General features: G+C 38.7%; 1 protein-coding gene across 1 annotated transcript in view; it reads right to left on the bottom strand.

Annotated features, from left to right (window-relative positions):
• FAM135B (family with sequence similarity 135 member B) overlaps window positions 1-12,276 on the bottom strand; it is a 132,032-nt gene extending 119,756 nt beyond the window's left edge. Inside the window, exon 1 of the mRNA XM_074144951.1 lies at window positions 12,200-12,276. Coding sequence (XP_074001052.1) covers window positions 12,200-12,276 — 77 coding nt within the window. The remainder of the gene's footprint in view (window positions 1-12,199) is intronic.
• Between the last annotated feature and the right edge of the window lie 202 nt (window positions 12,277-12,478).

Consider the following 12,478-nt stretch of genomic DNA (forward strand, 5'->3'; position numbering starts at 1 on the left):
GAAAAAAAAAATGGAAATCCCATTTTTTGTGGATGCATCAGAACCTCTTTTCACAATGTTCTTGTCAACATGAGGCCTCTTTCCGTTAGAAAAAATCTGTACAGAGAGGTGACAGGAGTTTTCATTCCCAACTATGTCATGAATCTGTCCCCTCTGATAATCCTATAAATATTAATATTAATTATGTAAGAATTGACAAAAACTTGTCTTTCAGAAGTTTTCTCCCAGAAGAAGTTTTTCACAGAAGACAAAATAGAACCAGAGCAGTATTGAACAACACAGCAGTAGAGACAAATGATGTGTCCAACTCAGCTGCCACTGAATCCTGGAAATGCCGAGAGTTTGTAGCCACTTAGCCTTACACTAGTTAAGTCTCCACGTTGTTTGCAAATATATTCTTGGTATGAAGAGGACTTATTTCCAAAACAGCTAGAAGTGGAACCCATGCTTACCTTCTATCAGGATCCACAAATCAAATACTCTTCATACGAGTCACAGAATCATACCCTAGCCTGGGATGGAAGGCACCTCAAAGGATCATTGAGTTCAGCCTTTCATGGGAAGGAGAGCCAAGATGAAATTACCTAGCAGCCTGTCCAATAACATCTTGAAAACCTCCAGCAATGGGAACTCTACTATGTCCCTGTGGAGGTTGTTCCAGTGAATGATTATTCTCACTGTAAAAACTTCCTTTCTTATACAGGGATGAAACCTCTTCTGGTATAAATTGTACCCACTGCCCTTTGTCTTCTCCATGTGGCTCCTCATGAAGAGAGAGCCTCAGTCCTCTTTGAAGCCACCCTTTAAGTACTGGTATACTGTGATGATGAGTTTCTCCCTGAGCCTGCTCTTCTCCAGGGAGAAAAGACCTAATTAATTTTTTGCTTGCCCGCTGTTCCAGCGTGTCCAGGTCTCTCTGTAAGAGGTCTCTCCCTTCTCACTTATCCACCTTACCACCCAGCATGGTGTCATTAACAAACTTGGTGAGGGTGCTGTCAGTGCAATCATCCAGGTCATTTATTAAGATGTTGAACAGCGTGGGGACTAGTATGAATCCCTGGGGGACCCCACTTGTTAACAATGTTAACAGAGGAATGCACTTCCCTGGGCAGCCTGTTCCAATGCTTGATAACCCTCTCAGTGAAGAAATTTTTCCTAATATCCATCCTAAACCTCCCCTGGCACAACTTGAGGCCGTTCCTCTTGTCCTATTGTGAGACCAACCCCCACCTCACTACAATCTCCTTTCAGGTAGCTGGAGAGAGCGTTAAGGTCTCCCCTCAGCCTCCTTTTCTCCTGGCTAAACAACCCCAGCTCCAGTGGTTGAACAAGCCAGGGCTGCTCTTATCTGAGAATCTTCACACCCAGACACTTTTTTTAAGCTCTAGTAGGTCTATTACATCAATGTATTTCTCTCCACTATTTCACAAAGTTTATTCCTTGAGGAGGACATGTGAGTCCTGGCAACATCTAAGCCAAAGCGAATATGTTAAACTGGTTCAGCAAAAAAATCACAAAATAAATTAAAAATCCACAGCTTCCTCAGCATATTTGGTGTTGGCTGGTTGCAGACATCACTCCAAACAGTCACATTATAAACTGACTTCTTTTGTTGCAGACATCATTATAAAGATTTCTCATGCAGAGCCAAATGGGAACAAGAGATTACTAAAGAAGAGTTCATTTTTCAGCTGCATTTTATTTGTAATACCTTTTTTTGGCAGATGTTATCCTCACAAATGAATGAATGTTCTGAAGTAACAAAGTGGACAAGGATTGATGGGAGAAATTGATCTGCATTTGTTAATGTACTTATGCTGCAGCAAGCACATTAAGTAATTAAAGTGCTAAAAAAGATCTTCCTATCCAGGCACACAATATGCTGAACTCCATTAATGCAAGGACAAAGGCCAATTGTTTTTCCCATTGCATCTCAAGTGCACCTTGTCTGCAGCGTACACACCATATTGTTTGATTGCATCCATAGAATTAAATTCTCCAGTTACACAAACCGTTATTATCTCAAGGCGACTCAAAAGGATGGAGTGTCAAAGAAGAGTAATGGTTTTGAGTTCTCAACATAACCAATGTTAAAAGGATCTAGTCCAGAGATTGTGTACCTTTTTCCATTCTGAAAAATAGACTTTGGGATGTTTTAAGGTGAATACAAAAATATCTGACAACCAAAATTCAGAGGCACTCTGGAACAATTTTTTCCCATCCTCGATGATGTTTTCTACTATTGCAGCACCTGAGAATTTGTGTTTGTACCCTGTTAAGACCAATCTTCTGAGATATTATTACTACTCCCCTGTTTTTAGATAATAGCTGATGAGCTAAAAGGCTGTTCAAGCTCATCTCAAGAATTTTTGCAAACTCATTACTCACTCCAACAAATAATAACAGTCATAGACCGTTTGGATTTGGAACAGTTACATTGAAATGCACCTTACAAAGCTGTGCAGAAGTGTGTGGACAGTATTGCCAAGAGAGGATTTCTTCAAAGGGAAGGGAAGTAGATTTCCCTTCATAGGGCAGGGAGATAGAGCTGAACCCAGCCACTCAGCAGTGCTTCCTCTCTGAAAATGATGGGCATGCGGCAGTAAGTTAGGGACACAACAGTAAGGAAATTACTGGTGTGGTTTTCTTCTCCAACCCTAGTTTGCATGGCAATGTGAAATTTTTCACATAGAGTTCCCAGTAGTCATTAATACAGAGTTGAAACCAGGCATGTGCAATATCAAAGGGTCTGACATGTGCAATATCTGGACAAGATGGTTATTTAAAACAAACACATGTTGGAGAGCCCAGAAATGTTATATTAATTTGAGAGCTCATGAGAACTCCAAATGTCATCTTATCTCTTCTCAACCCACATGGGCCAGACTCACTGCTTGTTCTGCTCCCATTTGGTGCCCATGTAGTGCAACAAAAACTGGCTGAGTCATATGTCAAGAGAGTGTGCTCAATTCACTTCAGTCACCTTTCACACATGGGATGCCAGCTGATTTTTCTTGGTCCTGAACACTAGAACAATAACTAGTCATCAAAACGAATTAGTTAAAGGTCCACATTGCATAACATTCAGCAAATTTGCCTCTATTTAGCCATAGATATCAGGGGAAAAAAATTTAAGTATAATCTAGTGAATCAGTGCATTCACTGCCTAGCTTGCTTTCAGATCCTTCTTACAATTGTCTTGGCTTTTTCCCATTTGTAGAATATAAACAAGTAGGACTTAAGAAAGACATTTTGAAGGATACATAAAGGTTGTAAAGTGATTTCCGGTCTGAAGATAAAACTTGGTGATGCTTATGCAGAGCACAGTTTGGTATAGATACTCTGGCTACCCAGGTGGAAAGCTTTGTACACACCAGGAAAATTCAGAAGTCAAGAGGTAAGGATACAGACACAGAAGGAATTCTATTTGCTCCTGGAAGACAAACATTAAAATATATCATACAGACAGTGCTAGCCAAGAGGAATGTCATGCAAACAGATGGGATCCGCTCTCTTAAGAAATAAAATGAAAGGTGTGATGTTAGATTAAAACCTTGGGTGAAAAAATATAATTAAAAAGAGAAGAAGAAACTAAAATGAAACATTTGGGATATAGCCAGCTTTTAATGCTCATCAGTCATCAAGCTGGAAGACAGCTCATTCTATCATATATAACATTAAAAATTGACCATCATAAGATTTTCTTCAAAGCTTTTGGTGTGCTTTGCACATTTTTGTGAATCCAATTCATAAAATAAAAATATTTCTGCAAGCAGAGGCCTTAAATTTAAAGCATTATCCTCTAGAGTATCACAGAGTGGCTTTGATCACCCCTAAGGAAGTTAATTAAGTTTTAACTTGAGCAAAGCAAAGGTTTTCATTTAATGGGCTAAAACCATGTCTTTGAGATTAACTTCTACTTGAATCAATAGACTTTATACAATAAGTGGTTGCTTTTCATTTGTGGGTCTTCTAGAGACAGCTGTGATCTTCATTGATGCACTCAGGTCTAACTGTTTTACCCTCTGAGTATTTGTGCTTAATGATATCATGGACAATTGATGACATAAACCCCATAAATTCTTAGAATCAGGTGGCATTAAGTGCAGCATTAAAAATTGGGCTTCTTCAGGATATGAAACATTTGTTGAGGAACTGGAAACAATAACATCGAATCATAGAATAGAGTCATCGAATCATCAGGACTTAAGATGTGAAGCATTGCATATGCAATGATAAGAAGCAGAACTTAATTTTGTTTTTAAACTGCATTTCTCAGCTAAAATCACTTTTTAATGTTAATCAAATAAACCTATTTTGTGCTGTAAGCTAAACAGCTAGATGAATTGCAGGAGACTGACGATAAATCACTAAAACATAGTGTCTGCCGCGTGGGCTGAACCAGAACGATGCAGAAGAAAGCGGCACAGGGTTGTTTCAGTGCTGAGGAAGACTACGGTCACACTCAGGGAATCATTCAGGTTGGAAGAAAACTTGGGTGGTCTCCAGCCCAATGCCCACTCAAAGCAGGACGAATTATTAAATTTGGACCAAATCGCTCAGGGCCATGTCCAGTCAGGTCTTGAAAATTTCCAAGGATGAAGATTCCCCAGCCTCTCTGAGCAGGAAATCCCAGAGCTTGATTATCCTCGTAGGATTTATTATTTTTTTAAAATCTTGCAACCAGGAACTGTAGGAAGGGACCAGGTCTAGCTGTTCTCTCAACAGCTTGTCCTATATTTAAAGACAAGATTTGCTGCTGGTGATTATGCCATGCTTCCTCTAGGGATATGCACAGTGTGTAACAACGTGATAACACATTCTGAACACAGATAACTTCATCTGACTCAATTAGTTGCTGTTTGCAAAGTGCTTTAGGGAGGAAAATTGCCAAAAGAACTGCAAAGCACCACAATCGCCCTCATATGAAAACTTGGAGAATAACTTCACATTCCCTGAAAATTGCACACAAGGAGCACAGTGGTTTTTTTGAAGCATCTCATATTTATTTTATTACCAGAGCTGCTCATTCAGTAATTTCTGGCACCCTCTCTTGTTTAGAATAATTGCACTGACAGTCTGTGCTGGTGTCATGTTTCTGGCTTGTTCTAGTTGAGTTCAGTGCATTAAAAATATGTCACTTCACTTGTTCTTAAGTAATAAAATGTTGCAGCACATACATATATATCCTTCCACATGCCTGAGGGCTTAAGACTCCCTTCTCCTACACACTTACACACAGAGTTGAATGATTCCCAGCGGGAGACACGGGTCCATCTGTAACTCTATGAATTAGGAACTGCAGTCAACATTTGAAGTGTATAAATGTAAATCGTGTTAGGTGAAACTGAAGCTGCTTTCTGACATAATTCACTCAGAAAGTCATCAAAGCAGCAAGGTAAATGGCACTTGGATTAGGGTGATATTTGCTGTCCTTAGAGGAGATAGTGTCCAGATGTTAAGGGACAAGGGTTATTTTTTTTGTCAATCAAATACAACAATTAGCTGAGTTTGGGTTTTTGTTTTTTTTTTTTCTTTAAAAAAAAAAGACCTGCAAGGAACACACTTCCTTTCCACTTTTCCAGCAGTCATTACCAACAAGGGATTTTTTAACAAGTGAATGGAACCTGGAGTTAATATTTTAAAAATATTTTTAAAACTTAATAAATATGCAGTTATTTTTGAAGCATTGGGATACAACCTTCCATGTTTTTCATAGCAATCATGAGCATTAAAAGGCTAATTTTACAATAGTTTCTTGTCTAATTGCTTGACTCCAGGAAACATGGGTTAGAAAAAAAGGAGTAGGACCTGCATTGAAACCATAGACTCAGCCAAAGGCTCAGCTACAAGCTCTGGCACAGAAATCTTACTACAAATGTCCTTACTTAATATTAGGTATCACAAAGATGCTTCTTTGGAGGCATGAGTTACAGAGGTGCACTGCTTGCCAACCTCTAAATCAGAGAAGACACAATCCAACAAGCTGATTGAGAGACTCCCGTTAACATCAGTGGTTTTGAAGAAAGCTATAGAAGCCTGATTAACAGAAAATACCACATGGTTTTAATTGATTTGCTGAGTGCTTAGAAGTCTTGAAAACTGAGGCTGGAAGAAAAGCGAACCCCCTGTATTTTCTGAGATGTAGAGGTTTGTATTGCTTTATTTAGCTGTCACAACCCATTGCTAACAAGATCACTACAATTTGTCCATTCTGATATGGCACTGGCTTTGTCTAAACATCCAAAATTTTATAGCTTTCTTTAGTTACAAACATGTACATAAACTTGAGGAGTAGAGTGTTTTCTATTTTAACTCTAATACTTTGCACTCACAAACACTCTAGTGTATGCTCTTGTAATTTCTAAGGTGCCTGACCCTTGGAGATGATCCCCTGTCCCATAGGGGTTCACTGCACTGCTCCAGTCAGGTCCCAGAGAAGGGACGATCCTTCAGGCAAGTGCATTTTCCATTTCTGACACAAAAAAAAAAAAAAAAAAAGGTAAAAAAGCAGCTTCCTATATGATCCAATGTCCAACGTGCTCACAGTAACCTGTGGGGCTGAGGAGGTAACGTGTTTTGTAGCATTTCCCTCACGATGACATTTCTGCAGCTCAGAAAAACTGGCATCAGGACATCAGAGCAAGAGGACATCATCATCTCCTACGCAAAGAGCGATAGTAGGAGTATCAGTCATACCTGTTATGGTTATTATCAGCAAGCAGCCAAGGGACAGTCCCAAGCTGCGGGCCAGACAGGCGAGTTATGGATATACATATATATATCTCTTCAAAGGGTAGTGTCACACTCTACAAGAGGTTGTCACCTACCTGCTAATTTGTGTCTTGCTTAGGTTCACCTCTCCTTTTTCCCTGCTACTCACTGACCCATTATAGTGTGACATGCTTACACACATCAGATGGGTACACATATTCTCTGCATAATGATGTCACTTGATTTTATGTCATCTGGTTAATTGTAGTCAGCAATTAGTACACAAAAATGGCAGAAAGGACACATAGGGAACTGACTGCAGTAGGCCACAGAAGAAGAAGAAGCTCTAGCAGGCAAGACACAATTTTTGGCCCTCTACACTGCATTTCAGACAGGACACACTAAGGTTCTCTGCCACATCTAGCATATGAAACATTATCTCAGGGTTTTGAGTACTATCTATCCAGGTCCCTTATTTCTGAATCTAGATTGTACTAATCCTGTGATATTGCCTTAGTTAGCCAACCTATTAGATGAGTTGGCCTTTAGCTTAGTTCTCTGTAAGTAAAGAAGTGACACAGAACAGTTACCTAATGTATTTAGGGTAAGACAAGTCAGGGTATTGCTTATCTGAAGGAGGAAGATAATTTCCAGATACAAGAGTATCTTACTTTCCACTGACTATTTTGATCATCAGTCAATGGAATTTGTTGAGATGCCACTCTTCACCTGCAGAACAGTCTCATATCTTAGGCTTCACTCAATTTAGTTTCAATCTTTTCCCCCTACCACTGGCACTGGAAATCCCATCTCTCTTCAGTAGACACAGAGTGCCTTAAAATTAAAGTTCGCTCCTCTAACCAACCAAATGAGAGACTTGTTTTCACCAAGTGTCATGAAAATAATTCATCATACATGATTCTCCTGGGTTAGGACCTTTGCTACACCTTGGGACATTGACGTTTAGCTTACTGAGGACCAGCACTTCAGCTACTTTCATGAGTACAGGTTTGTGCTACACTAGTTTCAATCCTGCCAGTTCTTTGCAGCAGGTTCTCAACTATCACTGCGTGACCATGTAGACAGTCATGGCTTTCTTACTTCTGAGCTTTTTTTTTGGAAGGTATCTGATGCTGCCTTAAAGTGAAGGTCTGTTCAAGAGTCACAGAAATAATATGTCTTCATGCCAAGAAAAAAGTCAATTCTGTCAATACATCTGTTCCAAGGGACAGCACTAATTATTCCCAGAAATGCATCACTTCAGCATGCCTGTTAACCTTCTTCCTTTTCTTTTTTAATTTTTCTTTTTTTTTCACTCCATTTATATTAAAGAGAATACATGCATCGTAAATGAACTGGATTGGTATTTTCAAAATTACATAGGTTTACAGTCCAAAAGTCAGTTGTATTTCATTACAGGTGAGAAGTTTGAAGAAATGTGTATTGCTATGAGCAAAATAACAAGATTTACCTCTGTCCTAGACTTTAATTTTTTATATATATATTTTTTTTTCATATCCTGGCACTGTACCTCAGAATACCATGTGTATTTTCCAGGTATCCATCCCGACAAGAAAGGCATTGGTTGATTGCCATAAGCTGAGTGAAGGAGCTGCTGCATTTTGTCTCTGAAGAGGATGATTTAATGACTAAGTACACTGAAACACTGTTGTCCATCTGGTAGGCAACAGGGATGTTTTGCCACATAAAGGCTTTTTCTGTTAAGGCAGAATGTCATGTTTTCAGCAGCTCTAAATGCTACTGGTACTTGGTCTGATACTTGTAGGGTTTTTTGGAAACTCTGAGACCACTGATCTTTTCCCCAGGACTACGTTACATTCATTTTAGAAGAAGCTGGACTTCATTTTTCCACTCATTTCTAAACGCTACCACCCCTTACATGCAAAAAACACCAGTATAAGTGATAGACACTTAAAAATTGCAGCCTGGAATTTGAGGAGTGAAAAGACTGATAAGCAGTTGATTCACTCCTGTGACTGGTAACAACTTACCTTCATCCTTGCTTTATAATACATCATTGCCAGAATCCCAGCACTATTAAGTCACTGTTTCACCTTCTTTGTGCCCTCTATTCTCTCACAGACTCCAAAAGTTATTTACCCTCTCAATGCAGTAGTTGTGGGTTTGTTTTTTTTCTCTGCCAGATAGATTTTGAAAAGCTTTAAGAAAAGAAGGTGCAGAAGGATTGCTTCTGACAGAACCAGACAAATCAATTAATAGATCTCCGGCAGTCAGGGATAATTTTATTTCCTACTCTATTAAGGAGAATCAGAATCAGTTAGCTAATTTCACTAGAGAAAATATCTGTCACCAGTTATTAAGCAGCACATGATGGAGAGAATTAAGGATGGAAAACTTAAAAATGTTTTTCTTCCAGAAATTGCATTATCTATTACTCAACCTTTAGAACTCCGGCATCAAACAGCATTGCAAATCCTTTGGTTTGACCAAATAAAAGGTTCTTTCTTCCCCTATAGTAGCAGCTACAACATTTAACCTTTGATGTCTATAAATACTGACATTGTTATGTTTGTGCTTCAGAAGAAGAAAAATTTAACACTAATAGACCAAAATAAACTACCTGCAACGCATAATTTACTGATGACTGTTCCTGTTATATATACCAGAAACATACAACCGTAACAAATATTTTAATAAACGCCTCCAAACTGATTACTTTTATATCAGAATCTCTTTTCAGTATTAACCACTCATACGAGTTAAGAAACATGATTCAAATATAACAAGGTGTAATTCAGATAGATTAAGGAGTTTCCATTTCTTCTGGGGAGAGGGAGGTGGCAACTGGGCTGTGTGTGCATACAGGATTCAAAATAGCTTCCAGTGCAACCAGAAATAGAACAGGACCATTACTGAAGGCCTGACATTTTAAAGCACTTTGAATCTGTGGCTTATGGCCAGCAAATCATGTCTTTAATCAAGTTTGATAATTAACCATCACCTCATGGCTCCAGACAGGCTGATTCTCCCAGGATTCTCTTGCTATACCTTGTTGATTTATTCATTCCTTTTTTTTTCATGGAGTGCTCTTCTCCCAAGGCCTCACTGTTGGCCCAGCCATGCTCTCCCTAGAGGTACTGTCTTTAGGAGGACAGTTAGCCAAGACCAAGTGTTTTGGAAAATACTGTCCTTATTTCTGCACAATTACACAGGTCCAACCCAGGAATTTCAACCTTATGACAATTAGGCATACAGTAGCAGAACTGCTATGTATTTGTGGAGATACATGATCAGGGTTTTGATTATGTTTTTTTGTTTCATTTTTGTACCAAAGTATCAAGAGGAAAAGTAAGTAACATAAATTATTATTAATAGTCTTCATTGTTTTTCTTGATTTTGTTGTTAAAAAACATAGCATGTTAGGTTCCCACAGAAATTAAGATTCATTTCAGCTCCACTGCTACCCTGATGGACAACATTTCATACATCACCTTTCTGGCCTTCATCAGGACAGAATGATATTGGCTCAATTTACAAGGCGGTCAGAGAAGAAAAAACTAGTTAAATAGAAAATTCCCATCATTATTACTTCAACCACCCTGTCATCTGGGGAGACCATATGTCAATCCAAGGTATCCCAGATGTCTATAGTGAATATCAACAATGGCAATTGGGGAAAAGATTAAAAGCCTGCCCAAGTTAAAATGAAATTTGGCAAGCTCATTTACTCCTTTTCTTCACATTTTCATGCTACAGTGAGAGGAGCTGCTGAAGACACAGAAGATACTGATCAGCAAATATGAGACACAATAAAGCATTTTGTTGGAAATGCAAAAGTTAAAACTATGGAAAGAAAGCAAATGTAATACTATGCAGGATACATAGAAAGAAAAATTACTGTAAACAAATTAATGCAGTATAACCTATAGTACCATGTGTTTGGAATATTAATCAGTAAAGCCAGGTAAGCTCCAGTGGGAAAAAAAGCAAGGGTAATTAGGAACTCATTAGTGTGACAGCAGAATATATTACCTGTTAGTGCTAGGTTTATCCCCCACCAGAGATCTGATCTGACTGTCAAAGCCAAAGAAAGCATTTTATAGAAATTAGTGATTGCAAAAGCACCCAATATGACAAAAAACAGGCAGCTCGTCACACAGTAACATGAGAAGTGGGAAGCATCCTGGCCTTTGAACATCCTAACATCTAAGTTCAAAAAAATCACTGAACTCACAGATGGGTGTGGATTTTCAAATGTGAGGTAGATCAAAGACATACACTGATCATCAGAAGCCAAGAAAAAAAACCCATAGCTAGGACTGTCTTCTAAGATCATAAAGACCAGAATACACATGAGATTTCTTTTATAACTCAGACAAACCAAACACCTCAAGCACAGAGGATTTTTTTGGTCCTATTTAACACAAGTACTTGGTTTAATCCGGATACCTTCTAACATAAAGTTGGTGGATATTCGCTTGGAGACAAGAACAGAATGACAGATGTCAGCTGTTAAAACAAAATGTTTCCTTCATTCAAGTTCACAGCATCTTTTCCACGTAGTTCATCATAGTGACAACAAATACCAAAAAGCCAGTATACAGATGGGAACGGTTCTACTTAATCCATCCCAATACCTGAAAGAATTCCATGGTTTTCTTGATTGAAACGGTGCTCGAGATGGACAAATCAGCTGTGAACCACCCCTGTACCAAGCTAAGGCTTGAAAGAGAATATATAGTGTGCTATACACATAAATCCTCACAGATGAGAGAAAATAATATTCCACTAGACCCACTATTGTCCATTAAGTACATTCTTTTGACCCATTTGGGTCTTCTGGTTTCCTTAAAAGGTGTTTTAGTAACTTGTGGTTTCCTCACTGAAAAACACCTGTGGGATCCAATATGTAGAGTAACAGCTCACACTGGGTTAGGCTTCTTCACTTCACAGCCACCGGGTTGTTACAAAAGCTATTGGGAAGAAAGCTGTACATGTTCTTCTAACTTACAGGGACATGAAAAAAGCAATGTGGCCACCAGAACCAGAGTTTTAGGCAAACATGAGTATTCATGTTCCTTTCTGAAATGGTGGGATTCAGCTAAATTTCATGAAAAGAATAGAGTCATTAGATTTGTGAGCCTAAAATAAACATGTTTTCATTATGGTTCAATTCAGCTGTCATATAGCACAGAGGCTCAACACCCGTCCAGAAACATTTAAAGCAGCTATTGTGGTTATATCTGAACAGATGCTTAAAATAATTTGGATCATTAAAACACTGTATTACAAAAACAAGTCAGTCAGTCTGACTTTATAGTGAAAAGTGATGTACGTTGATCTTCCTTGACAGCAAGGAAAGCCCAGTGACATCCTTCCCTGCCCTGGAGATTGCATGAAATATAACTGCATTTGACAGAAAAGAACCTGTTTTGTAGTTTAACTCTTTTCTGGAAACTACTTGTCTGTAATCAGCTGCAAATTCATGGAAACATCAACTCACCCTCTCTGGAAGAGGTCCACATTATGGAATTTGTGTAGCTCCACAGAAAACTCGACCGTTCCCTGGACCTCAGACATGATTTTTTCAGGTCATCACCTAAACGACACATGTATAGGCATTATAAACATTTGAAGTATTTTTCTTAACAAATCCATGAATGGATTACTACAGTTTATTCAGCATCTTGGAGTTCATGCAAAGCTTGAAATTCACTGAAATCAACTGGAATCTTTCCAATAACATCATTGGGCTCCATCTTCAGGAAGACTTTCTAAAAGC

The sequence above is a fragment of the Numenius arquata genome, chromosome 3 (genome assembly GCF_964106895.1).
Source record: "Numenius arquata chromosome 3, bNumArq3.hap1.1, whole genome shotgun sequence".
NCBI lineage: Eukaryota > Metazoa > Chordata > Aves > Charadriiformes > Scolopacidae > Numenius > Numenius arquata.